This window comes from Aspergillus pseudoviridinutans (genome assembly GCF_018340605.1).
Source record: "Aspergillus pseudoviridinutans IFM 55266 DNA, scaffold_6, whole genome shotgun sequence".
Taxonomy (NCBI): domain Eukaryota; kingdom Fungi; phylum Ascomycota; class Eurotiomycetes; order Eurotiales; family Aspergillaceae; genus Aspergillus; species Aspergillus pseudoviridinutans.
In genome coordinates, this window is record NW_025091286.1 from 2231767 (window position 1) to 2254576 (window position 22810).

At 53.2% G+C, this 22810-nt stretch overlaps 8 protein-coding genes across 8 annotated transcripts in view; 5 read left to right on the plus strand and 3 right to left on the minus strand.

Annotated features, from left to right (window-relative positions):
• The window catches only part of Asppvi_009197 (putative MFS transporter Seo1), a gene marked incomplete at both ends in the record, with an annotated part of 1833 nt that extends 1028 nt beyond the window's left edge, over nucleotides 1-805 (plus strand). The window contains 2 exons of the mRNA XM_043305055.1: nucleotides 45-649; nucleotides 697-805. Coding sequence (XP_043160990.1) covers nucleotides 45-649; nucleotides 697-805 — 714 coding nt within the window. The remainder of the gene's footprint in view (nucleotides 1-44; nucleotides 650-696) is intronic.
• A 604-nt stretch (nucleotides 806-1409) lies between these two features.
• Nucleotides 1410-3016, plus strand: Asppvi_009198 (xenobiotic compound monooxygenase, DszA family; the record flags this gene model as incomplete). Its single annotated transcript, XM_043305056.1, has 4 exons — nucleotides 1410-1517; nucleotides 1571-1759; nucleotides 1818-2065; nucleotides 2116-3016. The coding sequence occupies 4 exons, from the start codon at nucleotides 1410-1412 to the stop codon at nucleotides 3014-3016; spliced, it is 1446 nt and encodes a 481-aa protein (XP_043160991.1).
• A 4835-nt stretch (nucleotides 3017-7851) lies between these two features.
• Nucleotides 7852-9711, plus strand: Asppvi_009199 (putative C2H2 finger domain protein; the record flags this gene model as incomplete). The annotated part of the gene is made up of 3 exons (XM_043305057.1): nucleotides 7852-7871; nucleotides 8157-9543; nucleotides 9595-9711. The coding sequence occupies 3 exons, from the start codon at nucleotides 7852-7854 to the stop codon at nucleotides 9709-9711; spliced, it is 1524 nt and encodes a 507-aa protein (XP_043160992.1).
• Nucleotides 9712-10133: 422 nt separating this feature from the next.
• Nucleotides 10134-11348, plus strand: Asppvi_009200 (uncharacterized protein; the record flags this gene model as incomplete). The annotated part of the gene is made up of 3 exons (XM_043305058.1): nucleotides 10134-10643; nucleotides 10704-10865; nucleotides 10932-11348. The coding sequence occupies 3 exons, from the start codon at nucleotides 10134-10136 to the stop codon at nucleotides 11346-11348; spliced, it is 1089 nt and encodes a 362-aa protein (XP_043160993.1).
• A 42-nt stretch (nucleotides 11349-11390) lies between these two features.
• Nucleotides 11391-13229, minus strand: Asppvi_009201 (flavin-binding monooxygenase-like protein; the record flags this gene model as incomplete). The annotated part of the gene is made up of 2 exons (XM_043305059.1): nucleotides 11391-13150; nucleotides 13196-13229. The coding sequence occupies 2 exons, from the start codon at nucleotides 13227-13229 to the stop codon at nucleotides 11391-11393; spliced, it is 1794 nt and encodes a 597-aa protein (XP_043160994.1).
• Nucleotides 13230-14988: 1759 nt separating this feature from the next.
• Nucleotides 14989-16362, plus strand: Asppvi_009202 (uncharacterized protein; the record flags this gene model as incomplete). The annotated part of the gene is made up of 6 exons (XM_043305060.1): nucleotides 14989-15129; nucleotides 15181-15407; nucleotides 15458-15597; nucleotides 15646-15740; nucleotides 15785-15898; nucleotides 15946-16362. The coding sequence occupies 6 exons, from the start codon at nucleotides 14989-14991 to the stop codon at nucleotides 16360-16362; spliced, it is 1134 nt and encodes a 377-aa protein (XP_043160995.1).
• Nucleotides 16363-16412: 50 nt separating this feature from the next.
• On the minus strand, nucleotides 16413-18267 carry Asppvi_009203 (putative MFS lactose permease; the record flags this gene model as incomplete). Its single annotated transcript, XM_043305061.1, has 5 exons — nucleotides 16413-17137; nucleotides 17203-17425; nucleotides 17475-17824; nucleotides 17869-18082; nucleotides 18127-18267. The coding sequence occupies 5 exons, from the start codon at nucleotides 18265-18267 to the stop codon at nucleotides 16413-16415; spliced, it is 1653 nt and encodes a 550-aa protein (XP_043160996.1).
• An 827-nt stretch (nucleotides 18268-19094) lies between these two features.
• On the minus strand, nucleotides 19095-20036 carry Asppvi_009204 (uncharacterized protein; the record flags this gene model as incomplete). Its single annotated transcript, XM_043305062.1, has 2 exons — nucleotides 19095-19321; nucleotides 19457-20036. The coding sequence occupies 2 exons, from the start codon at nucleotides 20034-20036 to the stop codon at nucleotides 19095-19097; spliced, it is 807 nt and encodes a 268-aa protein (XP_043160997.1).
• Between the last annotated feature and the right edge of the window lie 2774 nt (nucleotides 20037-22810).

A 22810-nucleotide genomic window follows, 5' to 3' on the forward strand; every position in this document is an offset into this window, starting at 1 on the left:
ATCTCGCCAAAAAGCGACTTCAGCGAGCAGGACATGGTGTACAGGAACATTTCCGATGGAAGGCGCTCTTGAACATTGCTTGCAATTGGAGATTTTGGGCTTTACTCCTGCTGGATATTTTCTTCTGGAACGGAAGCGTCAACACCACTACAGGAGGGTATCTTCTCTGGCTGAAAAGTCTCAAGAAATTCTCGACCAGTCGCATCAACGAGCTCAACGCGATTTCTCCAGCATTGGGGATCTTCTACACGCTCTTCATCTGTTTCTCATCGGATCTTTTGTTCGGCCCTGCCTGGGCTATCACCATTGCACACACTTGGAACATCATCGGGCTGGTGATACTCGTCGTATGGGATGTCCCCCAGTCCGCGCTCTGGTTCGCATTTGCCACAACCTATTCTGCCGTCGCTATGTCCAGTGTGCTCTACGGCTGGGTTAACAGTCAACTGCGCTACTCGCCTGTTGAACGAGCGGTGGCACTGATCATTTTGAATGCCGTCTCGCAATCAACGACCGCGTGGACGCCCTTGCTAGTCTTCAAGACTGTCGAGGCTCCTCGATTCACTAAAGGGTACTCGTTCGTACTCGGTAACGCCATATGCTTAATTATACTGGCTCATGCCATTCAGTTCTTCACCCGACGAGAGGAGTATGCACTCTGTCCCACTTTCCTTGATTACTTCTAATAGCCTACAGGAGAAACCTGAAAAGAGCGGAAGGTAACTCCTACATCAGCGACTCAGACGAAACGAGGGACATTGAGCCTGGTGATCGAGCAACCTTGCAGGTCTATCCGGAGAAGTAGATGCCAACGATGATATAATTTCTCAGTATAATAGAATTGGCAAATATACAGCATGGAAATATATATGAAGGGCAGTATGTAGACGAATGATGAAACGCCACTGCATGCAGGCAAGATCACCAGGCAATTGCTTGCATGCATTGATTCAAAACTACCCTGCAAACGCGATAATGCTATGAAACAGGATATCTCCGAATCAATGATCTTCCCCGGCCATAGTTACCATCCTACTAGACCGACTCACCCAATCATGTCGCACCATCAGCACATATGATGGAATCATCACCACCACATGCGCAATGCATATCAACCCACACGCTGCAGGAGAAACTGCTACGCAGTCACGTACAGAAGCATCCCATTATGCTAGCAGGTCGCGAATATTGTGGAGATAATGACGAATCACGTCGTGGAAATATCTTATAGCAGCTGTTCCCCGCGCGAGTCTTGCGTGATGACACCAAGCAATGGCGAATGGATGCGGGGTCATGGAAGCTACGTGCTTCCCATTGAAGAGATGAAAGAAGGATTGTGTATATCTACTGTCGGCACGTTGGATCAGGAAGCTCAGAGTCGACAGAAACGCTCCAAATCTACAGTCAAAATGGGAGATAGCGCGGGTAGTGCATCTGGCCAGAATGGCAAAAAACACATTCTGCTGAATGCGTTTGATATGAGCACCGTGGGGCATTTATCCCCCGGGCAATGGAAAGTAAGAACGGATCTAATTGCTTCCTGCGCCTGACTGACCTGGATTGTGCACAGAACCCCAATGATAAATCCGCCACGAAGCGCACCCTAGAGTACTGGATTGAGCTGGCGAAGCTTCTCGAGCGCGGCGGAATCAACGCGCTGTTCCTGGCTGATACCTTTGGAGGACACGACACGTACCAGGGGAAGCTCGACGAGTGCATTCGCCGGGCGGCGCAATGGCCCGTGACTGATCCGTCGATTGTATGTCTTTGCCAACCCTGGAGAACAGTGTATGTGGGATACTGATGTGACTACGCAGCCCATTTCGGCAATGGCAGCAGTGACGAAGCATCTGACCTTCGCGATCACCTCGTCGACCTCCTCGGAGGTGCCGTTCCTGTTGGCCAAGCGGTTCTCGACACTGGACCATATGACGCAGGGCCGGTTCGGATGGAACATCGTGACTTCGTACAAGAAGGCAGCCTTCAAGGCTATCGGGCTAGACAGTCCTATCGAGCATGATGAGCGGTACCGGCAGGCGGACGAATACCTGCGCGTGCTGTACAAGTATATCAACCAGTGATTTGATTGATGACGACAATGGCTGACCAGCACAGACTGTGGGAAGGCTCTTGGGCCCCGGACGCCGTCTCCCCGGACCCGGCGACAGACTCGTACATCGACCCGGACAAAGTGCGCACCATCAAGCACAAGGGGAAATACTACACGCTTGAGACGCCGCACATTGTCGACCCGTCCCCGCAGCGGACGCCCTTTCTCTTCCAGGCGGGCACGTCACCAGCGGGCTCGGAGTTTGCTGCCACGCACGCCGAAGCGATCTTCGTCTCGAGCCACTCGCCGGCGGTGCTGCGGCCCAAAGTCGATGGGATTCGCCAGCTGGCAGCGGCGAAGGGGCGGGATCCGCGCTCGATCAAGATCTTTGCGACGTTTACGCCCATCCTGGGACGGACGGACGAAGAGGGACAGGCCAAATACGAGGAGCTGAAGAAGTACGCGTCCGTGGTTGGGGGTCTCGTCCTCTTCAGCGGATGGACGGGCATCGATATCTCGCGGATCCCGCTCGACCAGGAGATCACGGCGGCGGACTCGGTCGAGGCGGGCCGGATCGCGAGTATCCTGGACGCGTTCACGACCACGAGCAAGGACATCCCGCGGTGGACGCCGCGAGTGGTGGCGGAGAAGGCATCGATCGGCGGTCTGGGCCCCGTGGCGATTGGCAGCGCGGCGACCGTTGCGGACGAGATGGAGCGGTGGATCGCGGAGGCGGATCTGGACGGGTTCAACATCGGCCATGTGTCGACGCCGGGGACCTTTGAGGATGTCGTCGAGCTGCTGGTTCCGGAACTGAGGAGGCGAGGGCTGTACCCGGAGCAACCGGCGCAGGAGGCAGACGCCCTGACGGCGCGCGAGCGGGTGTACGGGAAGGGACAGAAGGGGCTGCGCGAGGATCACCCGGGCAGTCGATACAAGTACGATGTATATGTAGATGATGCATGAGCATAGTACTCTTGATGACGAGGTAGACTGCTCTAAGAGTGAACAGTCCGGTCGCGGTATCGAGATGTTGTGCCTCAATCACCAGGTTCGAGATTATGCAGATATCGTCCCAGGAATGTATACCACTCGATACTCCATACTTGTGCAGATGCGGTGATTGTCCCTGTTGATCTGAGGGTAAGTCTAGACTGGTCTCGCCAATCCAGACTCAGCAGTTTGCAGGTTGACTGGTATTTTCAAGCCCTTTCTCGTTCTTCCATGCTTTTGCACAGTCTTGTCCTTGTTCATTCCGCTCAATATGAATGACCTCTCAATTTAACCAACTATATACAGGACGTCACTATGCCCAAAGCCAGCGAATGATTCCAGCAAATGCAAAGACCAGTCCAGCCGCCTTCCGCGCTGCGACGTCGTCACATTGCGACGATTCCCCCGCTGGATCCTTGCATGATGCAGGAGTCCCAGCTGGCCAGTCCACAGGGCACAGTCCATACTCCACAGTGGACGAACACCGGTTCGACGGGCTTTTAAATACTTATCTATTCCTACGAAGGATACTACGGAGTATATAATAATATCCGTCTTCGCGTAAGATAATCCCGTAGAGATGATATTCCACTTTCGTCTAGTCGGACATTGCTTAAGTCGAAGGAAAGTATTACATATGTATATGTATAACTAGAAATAAACAGACGGGGACTGACCGTTGAACCCTGCAGATAATAATACCAACTAACGGTCGGAAAAGAGTTACGTCTACTATGGAGACACTACTGTAGACACAGCGTACACAGCGCACGGAGTCCATTTCCATGAGTTCTCTGAATTCATATGCATCATATGTCGGAGCGACGAGCCGGTAATAGACGCAAATAGCTGTGACTGGCCGTAGCTTAAATCACCACCACCAGACTCTAGTAAAGCATAAACTGTACTTTAGTCGCTAGCTTTAGTCCTCTGATGGTGGTTTCTGCTAGTGCTTGCTCTGTTGTCTAACTCGATTACCTAGCACTGTGATAGGTCCAAGCCGCGCGTTCTGAGCTAGTGTGCTCGTACGTGCATACGACTACGGCTGGTAGCCTCGGTGTGTCTGTCCTGGCCAGCAGGATTAGGCATTTTCCACGAGTAAATTAGGTATGTGATTGGTTTTTGGGATCTGTAGGAAGAAATCAGATCAGAACAGCTGGGGTATCGGTTATTCTAAGATCTGAATTAAGTGAGGACATGTGCATATATACGGAGTACAGATAGTCTGGAGAGGCACACATGAAGGGCTGTCGGTTAAAAATGGATATGAGAGGGTACCCCGTTCTCCGTACCTTGGGGACCACGGAGCATTTCCCAGTCAAGTAGAGCTGCAAACCTCCGGCCGAGATGACAAGTCATTGCAGTAGCCTGATAATAAGGCCTAGGGTCAAGGGTCAAGGGTCAAGGGTCAAGGCCCGGAGTCAAAGCAGTCTGACCTCGGATGATCCGAAACGGTCATCACTGATCGCTGGTAACTCATCCGAAAAGCAGGATGGATGTGGCGGTTGCACAGTGCACTGCCCCTACATTGTTAAAAGCCAAAACAGCCTCAAGGCGTCAAGGCACTGGTAGGGACTTGGTACATCTGGTAATGTTCAGGCCACCTGTCACACTGACCGTGGCAGCCACCCCGATCTCCTTCGACAACGCCCCCCGACTCCGACAGATTGGTGCTCCCGGTAGTTACTCATGGGGCTTAGCCTCATGGGCCACCCGTATTCCTATCTACTAGTACCTAGTCCATAGGCTCTATACAAGAAACGCAGAGTTACGATTTAGGTTCAGCTGAATTCTAACGGGTCTGCTCCATCCACAGAACAATCAATACCTCAAGTACAGAATTACAGAATAAATGAAATAATAAATAAGAACTCTGTCAACGTATCGGGGTCCGTTCAAGCTAACTGTATTAATCCTAGGCACGGGACAAAGAGGCTAAGAGGCTAGTCTAGAGCTTGAGCCAAGAGGCCCGAGACCGGATTTGCCAGCGCTGATTCGCTCAGTCCTCGGCTGCGTCTGTGTGAACCATGGGATGCTGGCCTGTGGTCACCGGGACGAAGGCTGGGGCTAATCATGTGACTGTATGTCTTTCTTTTTTCTTTTCTGTGTCTGGTTCGACCACCAACCGTTATCCAGACTATCTGCATCAGATCATATACTCACTGGTTGGATAACTCTATTCCCATCCACATACAGAGTAAAATGAAGTGAAAAAGAAGAAAGTCAATATTCAATAATGTGTGTGTCAAAACTTAGCGGAAGCAAGCGAGTGGACGGACCACAGCTGCAGGCTGCAGGCCGACAGGCAGAGTAAGCCTGTGGGTCCCTCCGAGCTAGGTTTGGATGTACTAGTCCTAGAATGGAATAGTCTGCACTTTAGGAACGGGTAGTGAGATTTGGCTGAAAGGGCCCAGGCAGCCTGGCTGGGCAGAGAAAAATCCGTTTCCTCTGGCGCGCTCGCTTCAGGCTACCCAGATTGTCATGAAGCTGGTCAGGTCGTCTGGCATCTCGTATTATTGCTGGACCTCTACGTACTAGTACGGAGCAAGTCTGCATTGATTATTTGTGGATGTCTTATGGTAGTCCGTCCAGCGGTGTTATCTCAGGTGACCACCTAACCTCGGGTGATGCCGCGTGGACATAACTAGCCAATCAGATGGGACAATTCTTATTGCATGGGTAGGCGAACCAGACTCGGGGATGCGTTTGCCTGGGACATTTGCCCTCCATGATCTGGTCGAAGATGATGAAGATGAAGAAGATGAGGATGGTGATGCGCCAGACTTGCGCAATCTTAGAAGAATCCTTGGTCGGCGCAATATGCTGGAATTATCGACCGCAATCCAGAGCATTCTTCCAGTGGGCTAATTAAACATGGTCGGTATGACTGGTATTTCCACTGGGCCATACACACAAGCCCGCCACTTAGAAGAGCAGGATGACATTCTGCCTCAGCTTACCCAGTAGTATGATCGAGACGACGATGCCTTTCATTTGGATCCGAAAGATACTGATGACTTGATTTCCATGATGAAGCAATTGATTTGGCTCACTTCCATGCTCTCAAGAACTGTCAATCTGGGCTGTTGACGCAAGGAGCATTGCCCCTTTTCACCGTCTGTATCTTACCGTACAGAGGTACCCGAGTGGTAATCTCATACTGAGAGTCTGTCGCTGTCAATGCTCGTGTCTTTGCTTTTTCCCTCCCCTGAAGACTTAAGAGAATCCAGGAGCTTCAGAGCTGATCTTCAGAATCGTACCTTTACTGTAGATCAAAGTACGTACAGTCTTGCAATCGATCGTCCATCGCTGCTAAGCTTATTCTCTGCTCCACCATACAGGAGACTTGAGCAACATCCCCTGCTGGTCCTGGTCCGGTGGCCATCCGATCATCGACAGCTACTCCACATATCTGGTACTTTGACTTACCTTAGGCTTACAGATTTACAGTACGGCGTACGGAGGCTTGCCCATACAACAGAGAATGCGATCTTTCAACGACGACTCGTACTTGTTGTTTTCGACAGCGATTGATGCTTATCGACCAATCATCGTAGGGTGAGCTCTTCGATCGATGTGGTCGGCTGGTCGCACTGGAACGAGAATAATACCAGATTACCCAGATACCTTACGCACACTCCGTAGAGCCGTGGAATGATCAGAACAATGGGGCAAATTGAGTGGCACTGGTTACTACCTTAGGAGTAGTCTCCAGTCTAGTCTAGATACTGTTAACCTGGTTGCTGGTTCGTTTGTGGCCATCTCTTGGGACTTGAACTTGGAGAGCCCTGTCAACCACGTTGCTGATGATCGGTCCCCAGTCCCCTCTTTGACTGAAGTGACGATTATTATTAGCCAGGAGATATCTCCTTTCGACCTATCTATCTCACTGTATCTATTCTTATTCCTTGTGATAGTGCGGACTTTCTTTTTTCTATCAAACACTCATCTTCCCCTATTCTTCTGCTAGAGGACGCATCATTCTCAGCTGAAGCCCACTCTCGAAGCAAACCTGAAATAATCAATTTGTCCCCTTAAGCTAGCTTTTCCAGGTAAACCTCATTCTTTCTTCGTTTTGTCGCCATCTATTTTAGTTTTTCCTTTTTTTCCTTTTTTTTTTTCCCTTCATTTTTTGGGTCATATTTTTTCTTTTTCGTTACCCTTTTTTTTAACCCCCCCGAATTACGGAGGAATTAATATTATTATTTTTATTATTTTTGCACTTGACCCTTTCCAGACGACCACCCAAAATTTCCCGCCCGAAATTCCTCCCCCGCGCTGGCCAGACCCAGACCAGTCGCTGGTTTTGGCCGTAGAGTGGTCTGGATACTCGCGCTCTTTGGTTTTGGTTTTGTTGTTGTGCTTGTTTCTTCTTCATTTCATTTATTATTTGGTCTGGTCTGTCTGTCTGGCTGGTTTGGTCTTGTATTTTATTTTATTTTATTCCCATTGCTGGCTGTTATTATCCTCTACCTTATATTATTCTTGTTATTATTATTTACCGGCGCTGGCTCTGCCTCTTCGTTTCTTCCCTTTCCTCTCTTCCACTCTATCTATCAGTGCCCTCCAAATAATACCACGATCTGAGCACTTTCATCGATTGCCGTCACCATCACTCACGACCACAGTCTCCTCACCCCACGATCATCCTCCCCACGATAGTCTTTCTGCCTTTTGCTGATTCCCTGTCTGATCCGTCGTCGTCAGGAATCGAGTCCATTCGCGCATCCTCGATCGCTGATTATTACCAAAGATAGACTTGGCCGCCGTCGTATTCCTCTGATCGCGCGGTCGGCTTTGTCAAGACAATGCATGTCTCTGACGCCTGGTGAATTTCAAAATACCATCAGCTCCATTGCCTCTACATCCAATATCTGCTCTGCGCATTTTCAGGCTTGCGCTGTACAGTCTCAACTTGATACAAGAGGTCAGAGTATGTCCTCGGTATAATTGTTGGGTGACCCTGAACATCAGTCGGGTACACTATCACATCAGTCCAACTTCCCAAGGCCAGGAACGAGAGAGCGAACGGGATTCTCAAGTCAACCGAGACGGGCCGTCAATATAAGAATCAATATATCTATTTGACGCCAAAAATCTCGATTCTTTAAAGCGATCGCTCTCGCGCGATCCGCTCGCCCCTCCTGGATCCCCCAGACATCGTCTCTGGTGCCCTGTCTGGCAGTCGATTCTGGGCTGTTGGGGACGACAACGGATTGTCCTCCACTCTGTCCCATCCTCCGGCCGCGGACTCGACGGCCGAGCTGTACCAACCCCTCGCCTTTTCTCGAGACACCTCCGCCAACCTGGCTGCCCTCGCGATCCCTCCGCCGGGCATGGGGACGGCGCTGGGCGACTTGAATGCCCCGCCGCCATTGAACGCACGGCGGCCGGCGGCGCCCACGCTCCCCAGCTTTGAGCTGCCCCCGCCGAACTTTCAGATCAACGTCGGGACACCCAAGTATCCGCTTCAGTCGAATGCGCACCATCCAACCCATCCCAGTGTGAACAGTCTGTTGACACCGCCGGCATCGACCCAGGCCGGCGAGGTGACCGCTCCCAGCACGGCCGCGCCGACGAGCACCGTGTCTGCGGGCCCGGACGTGACCCCCTCGTATGGAACGGCGTACTGGTCGGGGCACAGTGGCTATGGGAGCACTCCTGGCGGCGCTGCGCCGCGTCAAMCGTGGAGTGCGGGGACCAACCAGTCATATCCGACGCGGGACTCGTTTTCACCGTCAACATTAAACCCACTAAGCCGAAATCCACCAACGTCTCCTCCCGTGACCGAAGGCATGGCACAGCCGTACGACATGCACCACCTTCCTCCGTTCCAGCAATCGCTTTCCGTTCCTCCGTCAGGCCTGGCGGCCGCAACACCGCAGCATCCCGCCATGACGCACGCCATGTTGGCCAGTCCCACGGGATTGCCCAACCCAGGGCCGTCTCCGCACCTCCTCCCCTCGAATGATCCCTATGGACCCAAATCGCAGTCGGCACCCGTCTACGGTGCAGCACAGCAGATGCACAGCCCGCACCAGACCAGTTTCCCGCCGTACGGACAGCCGGGGCTCGGCATCCATCCGCCGGGTCGCGTCTCGTCCACTCCTACCCTCTCGGCCGGAGGGCCACCACCTCACCTGAGCTATTCGCGGCAGCCCTGGCCGTCGTACTCGCTCCCGGCGATGAACGGGCCGGTGATGACGAACATCCACCATCCGAACAGCCAAATGTCGCTACTGGGCAGCATGCAGCCGGGCATACTCCCGGGCTTCAACAGCGGCCACGTGGCCAGCATGCAGCAGATGTACGGCGGGCATCCGCCACACCCCATCCATCAACCGGGGCCGACCAACGACCGGCCGTTCAAGTGTGATCAGTGTCCGCAAAGCTTCAACCGGAATCACGACCTGAAGCGACATAAGCGCATTCATCTGTCGGTGAAGCCGTTTCCATGTACGCATTGCGACAAGAGCTTTTCCCGCAAGGATGCATTGAAGGTATTTCCCCTCTATCTTTTAATTCTCTCTGTTCTCGCGCTGACTCTTTAGCGACATATTCTGGTCAAAGGATGCGGCAAGGACGGGTCGGACGGGTCGAATAAGACGAGCACAGCGAGTGTCAAGGAGGAGGACAAGGAGAGCATCGATAGCAATGGGCACAGCTGATCAGTTTTCTACGAGCATTGTTCTCAAGGCGTTGAGTAGGGGACTAGCGATGATTTCGAGTTTGTCTTCCATCTCTATCCATTTCTATCCATCTATCTATTGTTGTTGAACGAGGCTATGGCGAATGTTGATATTATTGCGTATGGAGCGGCTTATTTGCACCTAACTCCTTGGTATGGGTTTTGGATGGTTATAGCGTTGACTGTGTAGATTACTCTTATTCCTATTCCTTACTCACTTATTCACATCATTCACATCACCGAGACAATTGCTATTAGTCTGAGTCATCGGCACCACGCGTGTCAGGCTGACAAAGAACAGTGCAACTAGTCCTTGCAACTACGAACACGAACAAAGAAGACATAAATACCTGCCAACATCCAAGATACGACCCTCACATCAAACCTCTGCAAATCTCTACAATGTTCCTCCTACTAGGTTTTCTTTCTCTGGTCCTCGCCCAATTACCCCCTGTCCCTTTCTATAACATCAACATCCCCAGCGCTCCATCCCCCAACCTCAGCACCGCCACCTTCACCACCCCCTCCACCCTCCTATCGACCCTCTCCAAACCCAAGGTCCACCCGATCAACACCACCGTCTTCGACTGGTGGTACTTTGACGCCATCTCCTCTTCGAATCCGAACGTTTCTCTCGTCGTCACCCGCTTCACCAGCACCCGCGCCGCGTTTCCGTTCCTCGTGCCCGGAAATACCTCCTCCGTCCTCCAGTCCTACCTCTGGATCTCCTTCGCCAACGGGACGAGCTACGCTGCGTTCGCGGACGCATCCCTCGCGACGGTCGATGCAGCCGGTGACGTTAATCGGGGAGTATGGCACGGGAGTGGTTTTTCCTGGATTGGATCTGAGAAGGGAGAATATGAGATTGCTATTGACGGAGCAGGGGTGAATGGATCGATGAGGTTATCTTCCGTGAGTCATCCCCCTTCCACTGAGGATAAGCTAAAGCTGAAGCTTGGCTAATGTGTGTAGGTATCGAACCCGCATACACCCTGCGGTGACGACCGGCTGCGTCTGGGTGGTAGTACCGTTGGGATTGGGTGGGCGAGTCTCCTCCCCGATGCGGAGGCGAGTGTTGATGTTTTGGTGGGTGGGGAGAGGGTGCGCTTCACTGGGGTTGGGTATCATGATAAGGTGTGTTTTCTGTGTACGAGTGTGGATGTGGATTGTGAGGGCTACCGGCTAACGGCTGGTGCGCAGAACTGGTCGGATGGACCGTTTGGGGCGGCGGTGCGGACGTGGTACTGGGGCCGGGGCCGGGTGGGCCCGTACTCTGTCGTCTGGTTTGATATGCTTCCTTTTGGAAACGAGACAGAAGTGGTGAGTGGGTATGTGGCTGTTGGACGGGAGGTTGTGGTGTCTAGTTGTGAGGAGGGGGTCGTGTCTGTAAGGCCGACGAGGAATGGGACGGTGCAGAGGTACCCGCCTGTGCTTGGGGACGTGCCGGATGGGTTCCGGGTGGTTTATAGCCTGGGGATGGAGGTGAATGTCACTCTTGGGGCGATGGTCGCTGGGGATGGGAAGTACTATGCGCGGTGGACGGGGACGATGACAGCCGAGGTGGAGGGCGAGCTGTACGAGGGTGTGGGCATATTCGAGCAGTTTGTGATGCAGTAATTATTACAATAGAGTAGATATAAAGCTAAGAAAGTATGGGTATCAGTCACGAGAATTGCCGGCCATCCACTCCTCCACCAACCCCCGATAATCCTCCATGCCATACGGACTCAACACCTTTGTCAAGGTACCGCTCTTCCGCACGCTCCTCACCCCCAGATCCTTCAACAGCAAATCCACATACGGAATCGCATCAAACACAAAGTCCGGGTTCCGCTTCCCAAATCCCCCGGGATACCGCCACCTGCCAAACTGGCTATGCAGCGCCGTCTCCCACACCAGATCCAGGTCCTCGCGCTGCTCCGCCAGCTTGTCCGCATCTGCGTCCTCGTCGACAGCCCGGACGGCAGACGGACACTTCTCCGTCGGCCGGAGAACAGACTTCCCCCCGAAAAACGCAGTAATCCACAGCGCTTGCGCCTGCGCGACCAGTGTCGTATTGATAGTCATCGTAATCCCCATGAACGCCAGCGAGCGCTCCCGCGCCAGCGAACATGGCACCATGAACCGGGCCAGGCGGAAGGGATGCGCGGCCGCGGCGGGGGCGTCGGGCGCGAGCGGCGCGTAGTCCTTGGGCGGGGCGGGCTGGTCGCGCAGCCGGGGGAACCGGCGGAGGATTTCTTTGTCAGCGGCGGCGAGGAGGTCCTCCGGGATAGGGTCCGCGGCCCAGGGGAAGCCGCAGTCCTTGTCTAGGCCGATAGGTAGGAAGTCGAGGTTCGGGGTGGCTTTCCAGCCTGTGGAGCAGATGAGGGCGGAGGAGGGGAGGTCGGTGCCGGAGGAGAGGTGGACAGTGCCTTGGGAGAGGCGGGTGATGTTGGCGACGTGGACGCGCACGGCGCCGGAGCGGACGAGGTCGAAGAAATCGGTTGGGTAGTTGAGGATGCTGAGGCTGGCGGCGATCCAGAAGGGGCTGATCCAGGGCTTGAGCTTGGCGGTCTCCGGGTGGGCGTCGTAGCGGTTCAGCTGGATGACGTCGTTGGCGAGGACGGCCCAAAACGCGTCGACGATCTTGCGGCCGAGCCAGGTGCCGTGCAGGAAGCGGCGGATGCGCGGGTAGCCGTCGGCGTGGCCCCAGATGCAGGGGCTGAAGAAGGTCAGGAGGCGCGTGGTGACCAGCTTCTCGAGCCACTTCTTCAGCGGGGTGACGTACGGCGGCGCCATCCAAACGGGGCCGTGGCCGTTCTCGCGGATCACCCAGTCGACCTGCGCGCCGGACGTGGCGGCCGAGTAGACGGCGTCCCAGGCGGACTTGGTGCCGCCGAAGACGGTGATGCGCCGGCCTTCCTGTAGAACCTCGGCCTCGTGCTGGAGGAGATCGCGGCAGTGGAAGAGCGGCGCGTCAAAGGTCTCCTGGCCGGGGAAGGTGGGCAGGTAGGCCTGCGAGGTGATGCCGGTCGCGACGATGAGTTTGCGCGTTACCATCTCGGTCACTTTATCGTCAGCCTGTTCTTCGGTGCTGACTGTAGTCAACAGCCAGGTGCCGTCAGGACGGTGTTCGGCCGATCGCACGCGCGTGTTGAGCCGGATGCGATCGCGGAACTGGAAACGCTCGGCGAATTTCTCCATGTACTGCTGAATGACCTGGCCGGGGATATGCTCGCCCGGTTGGACGCCAAAGGTCTCGGGGTCCATGGGGAAATCGCTGAATTCGTAGGTGCCCAGCATGTTGTTGGACTTGAGGCCTTTGTACAGCCGGTGTCTGGCCCACACACCTCCAATGGACGAGGCAGCCTCCAGAAGGAGCACATTGCTGGACGGATTCACCTGGAGATAGGTCTTGATGGCCGCGAGCCCACTCCAGCCTGATTTGTTAGTATCTGATAATCAATTTGAGAGGAAGAGCATACCGGCACCGATGACCGTCAAATCGACCGTCTCCATCGTGGGACTCTCAATTGACAGTTCACAAATCAATCAATCGGGGGCAATTGCCGCGTCAATTGCTGCAAGTAAGAATAAGGCAAAGAAGCAGAAAGTGATGTGTAGACGAGGAGTCAGGCAATCAGACAGCGAAGATGGATGATAAGAGCGACAAGTGGACACAAGAGGGTCTGGACTTTTTATTATTAGTCTCTTATAGCCAGGGATTGTGCATGGTTGTGCAGCAGAGACGACAGAGACGACAGAGTCTGAGAGTTGAGCTAGGACAGACTACGGAGATTTTGCATGACGGAAAGGACACGGGCAGCGGGGAATTATTCCTAGCCGCTGGTAGACTGGAGTTACCCGACTAGTGATAGGACTAGGGATAGGAAGACTATATGTGGAGAGACTAGTAGACAGAGCATTGACTTTTGGAGTAAAGCATCGTGGTACAGCATACTCGAATAATCAGTCAATTCCATGTCTAGTCTGGTGGCTTACACAGCTGACTGCAAGTAACAAGGGGTAAAGGAAAGCCAGAGCACAGTTGGACATGAACCTGATGTTTGCACAAGACAAAGTACGTACTTTAGAATGCAAAAGACAATCCTTACTGGACTGGAATTAGTGTGCGCTTAGTGTTTTTAGCTGCAGAACTGGCTTTGTTAGTGTCTGCGAGTGACACTTGTCTGGTCAGTGCATCAAGGGATAACCTAATGAAGAAAAGCATATCAAATTGTGATCACCAGGTAGAAGATTCCATTTCTCTCAATTGCAGAGGATATAAATATCAAATGCTGTCTAGTTACATAATTAGAACCTGCTTGCGGTATTTCACGTGGTGATCAAACACGAGTTATATCAGATCATGTATGGGCCTCGGTCTATGCAGGCAAGACTCAGGACCCATAACGGTTCTTTTAATATTGCAGGGATCATTGACTGATTTTTATGACAATTGACTGACTAGTTAATGATAAGCTGACAAAAACTGGTTCTTCTTCTTTGTTCTTTTTAAATGACCTGTCACTTCTCAATCAAACATCATAGAATATGACACCTCGACTTGATTAGACTCCAGGACACTGACATTCAATGCGATCAGATCAGGATTTCAAAGTCAATCTACTCAAATCTGCGCAAGGAGTTCGTCATCTAACCTCGTTTGACTCTCCTCAACGAGGAATTGCCTCGTTTCTAGCAGCCACTTCCAAGTTCTCCGTCATGGCAGTGCTTCTACTCAGAGGGCTGCTTGCCTGCCTCTTCGGTATAGCTAGTCGTATTATTAGTGCTGTCACTTCACCGATGCTCCATATCCCCCGCCGATCCTCATTCAACAGGAACCGGATTGGTCTTGATGACTGAAGAACAGCTGCCGCGTCTCCACATGGCCTCTGACCAGGATCCTAGTGTGTGTCAAGCGGCCAGAGCATCAGTCAACCGTTCTCGACCTCATCCTGAACAGTGGATAAGATGTGGACACCAGTACTAATGGCAAGAGATAGTTGCCCCCCGTGATTGCTCGCCGTTTCTGCGAGGGATTTGCAGACTCGGACTCTATCAATCAAGGAGTCGTTCAGCCCTGCAAGTTGTCTTTTTACACATCGTCTGTGGCGGGACCATCGGGATCTGACTGTTGCTGTGCTCGAACTATATCTTTCTTGTTTCTCTTCCCCCCGAGGGGCTCTTTTAGTCTTTCAGTCATTGATCTTACACACATTCATTCTCTTGTCCATAACGAGACAGCTGAGACAGCTGCAACAGCTCGTGTGCCATCATGGCCGACAGCTTCACCACCGAAGCCTTTACCCTCCTCGCCCTCGCCATCGTCGTCATTATCCTTCGCATCATCGCTCGCATCTTCACCGTGGGATTCCACAGTTTCCAACTCGATGATTACCTGATGCCTCTGGCCGGAGTATGCCCTATGTCCCTTCCATCATGACATCTACTGACATGACTGATGCAGGTGGTCTACGGCCTCGAAACAGGCGCAGCCTACTGTGTCGGTGCTTGGTGGAAAGGATTGGCCAACAACTCCATGACCGATGCTCAGCGCGCCGCCCTCTCGCCCGACTCGGAGGAATTCAGACTACGAATAGGCGGATCCAAGACGCAGGTGCTGGGCTGGTCGTTGTACACGACCTTGCTGTGGTTGTTGAAGGCGTGCATGGCCATCTTCTACTCGCGCTTGACGTATGTCTCCCCGCATTCTATGGAGATAGACGCTGACACTGACGGTCTAGGGCCGGCCTGATCAATATGCATATCCGGGTGCGGGTGGCCTACGTTGCCATCGGGGTGACCTATCTGACCGTGATCTTGTCGATTCTGTTTGGCTGCCATCCCATGCACAAGAATTGGCAGATATACCCTGATCCTGGCTGTATGTGCTGCTCTCTTGAAAGATTGGTTGCTTATACTGACATGTCAGTACACTGCCAACCCGCCATCTCGCCGATTGATGTCTACGTGACGGTCACGCTGAATGTCGCAACGGATGTATACCTCATTAGCATTCCTACTCCGGTACGTCCCCGTTCCCCACAAATCGACGCGTCTAACATCCGTAGATGCTCTTCAAAGCTCGACTCCCCTGGCGCGAGAAACTCGAACTCTTCGTCCTCTTCTCCGGTGGAATCTTCGTCATGGCGGCGGGGATCCTCCGCTGCGTTTTGATCGTCACAGTAAGTTATTCACCCCAATGCTAAGATTTGGCTAAAACAGCGGACAGGCCGGCGCAAACGGTGCCTCTCAAGCCGGCAGCTGGGCCTGCCGCGAGACTTTCGTCGCCGTGGTCATCGGCAACGCCCCCATGATCTACCCCCTGTTCCGCCGGGCCGCCCGCCGCGCAGGCTGGTACATCAGCTCCCGCAGCCAGTCGAAGAGCTACCCAGCCTACCCGCTGTCCGAAGGCGAGCGCGAGAACACGACACACCACAGCAAGAAGCGCCGCTTCCGGCACCCGCTCAGCATCCCGGACACGCAGTGGCATACTATCAACGACGAGGCGATGATCCTGCCGACGTCGCGGCAGCAGCCGCCCACCTGTACGGCCAGCGGGGGCAGGGACTGGGACGACTCGAGCCAGCCCAGCACGGAGGGGATCAAGGTGGTGCATGAGACGATTATTGAACGGAATGAACGTTGACCTCCAGTCCTTATGTTATGTATGTTGTATATTTGTATATAGTCACGAAGTCAATAATCATATTTCCTCCGATAGTAATTCTTCCTCCTCATCTCCACCTCCTGCTCCACCTGCGGAACCAACACCTCATCCCGGACCAGCGACGCCTTGACTGGATTTCTCGACTGAAAGATAGCAGTCAGCTCCTCGAGCGTGCGCCGCGACGTCTCCACAAACAAAAACCAAATCACCACCAACTCCAGCACATCCCAGAAGATAAATAGCAGGTAATACCGCCACCCGGCCCTCGTGAACGCGATCCCCGTCACAAACGTATTGTAGAAGTTGGCAATGTTAATGAAGAAGTTGTTCATCCCCATCCCCTTCGCCCGCGACTCGTACCGCAGACACTCGACGGGGTACATCGCCTGGTTCGGCGTCCAGCCGGCCGAGTACACGAACCCAAAGATAAAGATCATGGCGATCTGCGCGCGCGCCACCACCGCGCTCTTGGCGATGACGGTGCCGCTGTCATCAACCGTCTCGACGTTTGCGGCGTTCAGCGCCGTGATGATGCTAAAGATGAGGACCATTAGTCCTGTCGAGGTGAGGAGCTGCGCGCGCCGCCCCATCCGGTCTGTCAGTAGCGCGCCGAAGATGGCACCCACGAACTGGCAGACGTTCTGCAGGCCTTGCAGGAGCAGTCGTGTCGAGTTGGAGGTTATCCCTGCGCCGGCGAGCATCTGCGGGTAGTAGTACGAGACGGGGCCGTTGCCGGACCATTGCCCGAAGAAGGCTACCACTTGCTCAGCTTGTCTCCGTCAAGGTGGATGGACACAGGGGAGCTGGGGAGGGGGATACCCGTGAACATAACCAGCATAGAGCGGTAGCGCGTCTCGCGCGAGTTGAACAGCTCGCGGTAATCCCACCAGCGCTTGTCGGCGCCCGTGTTGGAGATATCCTCGACCATCTCGCGGTACTCGAGCTGCACGAGCGGGGCGTTGCGGTCGCCGTCGCCGTGGTACGTGGCCAGCACGCGGATGGCTTCCTCGTGCTTGTCGCGAGACACAAGCCACCGGGGGCTCTGCATCACATCACCATCTGCATCTACAGAAAAAAGAGAAGGAAAATACCTCAGGAATGGTCCAGCAGAGCCCCAGCACCAAGCCCGAAAACACCATCTGCACCCACACCGGGATCCGCCAGCTCATCGTCCCCTCGATCATGCTCGTGCGCCAGGGTATAAACGTCCCCGGGATGCCGCCGGCGAACCACAGCACGTTGTACAGGCCTGTTAGGGAGCCGCGCCACGACGGGTGCGCGATCTCAGACACGTAGGCTGGGCCGGCGGTGGCGGAGGTCGCGACCCCGAAGCCGAGGATGAAGCGGCCGACCATGAAGCCGGCGAGGTTGGTGCAGGTTGCTTGGACGATGGTGCCGATGATGATGAAGAAGGCGCCGAGCGCCATGCCCACGCGTCGTCCTGTGTGCGTTAGCTCGTCCGATAAGTGAAGAGAGGGTAAATACCCCTAAAATCGGTAAACGGCCCAGCGCAGAACGACCCCACGATGTTCCCGATGGTGTAGATGGCGTATACGATCCCCGTCGAGGGCGTGCCGGCTTCCGGATCGAAGCCAAAGTACTCCCGGTACTGGCTGTAGCTGTTGATCGAGCCCATGAGCGAGCCGTCGTACCCGTTGATGCACGAGTTGAGCGTGGCGACCGCAATGGCCCAGTATAACTAATCCTTAGTTTCGCGATGAAGCAAAAGGAAGAAGGCTATACCTTGAACATGTTTTTGCTCCATAGCTTCGGCTTCTGCTGGAAGGTCGCCATCGCCAGGGCGGCATTGTTAATGCCCCGGATGTAGGCGTCATCCGGGTAGTACAGCATCTGCGCTGTGTCGTGGCTATCGAGTCGCTCCATGGTGTCTCAGACGACCAGAGTCCACTAGACAGAGGCTGGGTGGAGGGTGTCCGTTCACTTAATGTATCCTGTACTCGATCTAGATTGTCTGGACAGGGATTCTGGCTATAGCCTGAGCCAGGCCTGTCTGGGTGACAAGTGACAAGTGACATCAAGCCTGGGTTCTGTTCCTGACATGGTGGAAATTAAGACTAATAGACACAGTCTGACCGGAGACTTGACGAATTGCATATCGACGGGGATATTGCCATGTTGGTCGTCATTCCAATGCCAATTGTGCCATACACGGAGCATGAGACAGCATCAACACTTGGAGTGTTTGATCTAGACGAGGTCTGGGGACCCCGCATCGAGTGTCCCAGTCTCTTGCAACGGATTCAGCCTGTGGATGAATTCATCCGTCTCCAATTGGGAATGTTAGTGCTTTAGTCGGGTTTAAAACGGTCAATGCATGGACTTGAGCCACATGGTGGGGAGGGATGCACTAGAATCGACTTCAATCTATTGACAGAATTAATAGAGTGATTCTAGGAACCTCGTGGAACTATTAATTACAGCGCCACATCACCAAGCGAACCCTTGGGAAAGACGCTTGGATCCTGTCTATCTGGACTTGAATGCCTTCATTCGCTTGACTAACTCCAACCAACACGGGCATCGGTCCGAAAACCCGCTCGCTCAGCCTGACTCTTATCCTCTCGATCTTTATGAATTATTATCATTCTGGTAGAAATTTCGTGTTATTCAGAACAACTTGCAAGTTGTAACTCGCACATACTGTGCTGTCAGTACACTCTTAACCACAATTCTACTCCGCACAGGTCCTGTCATGTTTCAGGCATGCTGCTAGCCCGCGACAGAGTAAAGATCGACAGCTCGACATCCTGAAGGGGCAGATTATCCACCAATATCGACCGGGATTCCTCCGTTTCCTTGACCTGACGGACTATCCCCGTGTTGGCCAGTTGGATGTGTCTGAGACCGAGACTAATGCACATCAGCCGCCACACACGACTCAGTCCGATACAGGCTGAGGCATCCTTCAATTGCCGTGCTGGACAATGCAGGTACACTCATTCTCAATGCCCGATGCTCAATTGCTACCAGGAATAAGCAGTACAGAAAACTGGTATCATTCATCTATCATAATATACATAGTTGCTACAAATACATGCAAGGCCATATCAACAAGCCATCGCCTCAAAGATTTCCCTCCTCTCCTGCGGCGTAATGGACAAACTCAACGTATAATACCTCCCCTGAATCAACTCCGACTCCCCGCTGGGGTCTCCGGCCAACACCAACCTCGTCCCCCCAGCATACGGCACCGCAAACCACACCGGCTCCCCTCGCCGATCCGCCCCCTCCCAATATTCCATGTTACACGACATGCTACTCCCGTACAGCAGCGGATTGAACCCATTACACACCGCCTCCGGGATATGCAGCACGTCCTCCAGCACGATAACATGCGAGCTGGCGCCCCCGTCGCGCACCGTCCGGCAGACGCGCAGCTCGACCGTCCCTACCCCGGCTACCTCGAGCTCCTCCTGCGGATTGAAGATGTTGTTCTTGACGCGGGTTCGGTGCGGCATCGCCCGGTAGTGTGTGAATGAGGCGCGGTCGCGCGCGTAGTGGCAGTTCCCCGAGACGATCATCCAGTCGTAGCAGATGCGGGATGCGGCGTGCGTCGTTTTGGTGCGTTTGCACCGGTCGTCGGTCGCGTCGGCGGCGTCGAGATCGAGGGCGAATTCGTCGTGGCTGCGCATGGTGCTCTGCTGTGCTGCTGCTGCGACGGTAGATGTTAGCATGCGCGACGTGAGTTGGGGTAGCGGACGTCTTCCGTACGGGGTCAATTGATCTAGTGCAGCGCGTGTGCGAGGTTGGTAAGTATTTGGTAAGTATGCGCAGTCTGGACCGTGTCAATTGCAACAAGATCAGCGGAAGAGATTGAACTGAAACAACCGTCGCGGCGGATGAGGCCTGTTGCTGGAAGCGGAAGACGGGCAGTATCTCTCGAGAGGAAGGCGGTAGAGTTGCTGGCCAATCATGGATGAGCGGTGTGCGGCGTCGGATACACTCCGTCCATGGCGCTAACTGTTTCAGGCAAATGGCCTTGTGTGCTTTCCAAGAGGTCACACTTTGTGCAAGAGAGGTATAAGGATATGACGTGGGGATAGATGTGAGTATTGTCTGTTGTCTGAGGTAGAACCCAGCGTTGTACCGGTTCAACAGAAGTAGCCCATAGGAGCAGAGAGGATCATTTAGATTTCTGCTTCTAGAACCGAAGCCATCTTGTATGCTGGTATACCTACAATTAACAAACGTTCTGGTACTTATACTATGCTCCAGACCAGCTGATATATGGCCGAATCATAAGTAACTCGTCGCGACAAAGCAAGAATCTTGGAACGCTGGATAAGCCTAATGGAGGTTCCTTGGATATGCATCTTCTCTGAAGATATCACTGTAATTAGTTGTGTAGCCTAGAAATGACCTATTCAATGGTGATGTCCCTAAAGTTTGTCAATTGACAGCTTACTGGAGTTCAAATCTCTGTGAGAGCGTCAACCTCTCCTTAACAGAGACTCGAGACTTGAGAGACAACTCGAGGGTTCTTGTCGCAGTACAAGGGGTGGCAGTGGAATCTGGATTAGTGCAATTGTTGGACTTTGTCCAGTATCCATGTTGAACAGTTGTGGGTCTCTTCATGTAGGAAGGACCCCATCCGGCTTCGGAGAAGAGTAAAGAAGTATGAAGAGACCGCCCGGAAATGAGGTAATGCTTCACCCCACCGGGCTCACCCCACAGCAAATCAAGCATGCCATTGTTCGTCCATAAAGCTGCTTCTCCTGCTCCTGTCTTCCATTTTCGCATCTTCTCGCTGTGTGCGTGTCGTCTGTGTTGTACAATACCTCGTTTATCCTCTGTCCGCACTAAGCTGGCAAAGGGGAAGCGCAAAATCCGAGGATTGACTTTCCTGTGGTCGGAGCCACTTGCCCTTTTCAATACGGATAGGCGGCCCCGGCAGGCTTGCATGAGGATGGAAGCCATTCAGGAGATGTAAACGGTCGCGATATCAGATGTCAATCTGCATGCATCCCATCTCGCCAACCATATATGCGGTGAGTGCGCGGCGGCCAACCGTATATTGCAGTCACAGGATAATGCGCTTCTGCCGCTGCTGGGACTATGTTCGCTGTCTGGAATTAGGTTGAGAAACCCTCTCCTACCTAGGATTCACTGGGTGGACGATTATTCCTGCTATTCTTGCTGTACAAGTATAGCGAGGGCATAAAGCGGTAAGGGATGCATGACTTGTATGGCCTTGTGAAGTAGGGAAAGTCATGTGCAAACCCTATCTGGACAATCCCAGTCTGAACGACCGTGTCCATGCCGTGATGTGGAATTAGGCAGCAGGGCAAATCCCGGACAAATCCCCGAGGTTGAACTAGCGGTGTTACGTGGGGGCGGAAAGCCCATGAAGAAGGGATGGAGAACAACGGAAGGTCCAACCCTTGAGTGAGCGACACCGCTGGGGTGAAGTGATGTCAAGCTGCAGATCTTGGTCTTGGCCCTGATCCCTGAATGCGGGGTCTATTTCATCCAGAGCAGGATAATGTCATTCTGATGATATGGTAGTGATTGTCCTCTGTTAATGTGGTGTTGCCTGCACATCCAAAGCTAGATTACATAGTTGAAAAGGAGGAAATGCTCTCAGTTTGTTTTTAGCTTCTGCGTTACTAACCAGATGGGGATCTAGTGGTAAGTTAGATCTGGCTCCTTCCGAATCCGGAATGTCCGACGCTATGGTCAACATGAACCGCGAATCCTACTGTACGACAGAACGATGAGTAGAGCCTTATCTAACATAAGTATGCATGTCGCTGGGGTTTAAGAGTGGCGGAAACAAATTCCTTGAGACATTCATGTGTCATTGTGAGTTAAGCGAGGTAGTAGCGCAGATAGTCGTCTTTTACAGACAAGGAGGACGAGCCGATTGACCAAAAATGAAGATCATTAAGCTAGTAAATGTCGTGTGAGCAAGGGACAAGTGGCCATTGACGCGTACGAGTAGCAGTCGCATTATATTGCTCAATCAGGAGTAGACTGTAGTAGTCGTACTAGATATTACTTGCCAGGGGGGATCCACATAAATCCAGAGTAAGCAGATACAATGCCACGGCCGCGGATTTTGATCGCAAGGCCCCACAGTTCATCATCTACCCCTTTGAGATACCGACGGTTTGGGTTTGGATGGATCACGTCAGTCGATCATGAAGACCAGAAGTTAAGACAGCCGGACCTGTAGATCTGTGGAAACTGACCATAGCTAAGTAAGTGGTTGTTACTATGGATGAAAAGTAGAACTACCAGAACAGCATTTCTCTATCAAAACGCCATGCCATATATGTCTTAAAACGTGCCTGTTGATATCACCTAGAGTAATCTAGAAACTCTGTAGACTCGGTAGTTATTTGTAATGCCGCCTAAGGCTCCAACTTAAGGTTTAATAGTCAGTTGTAGGCTTCCACGGAGTAAC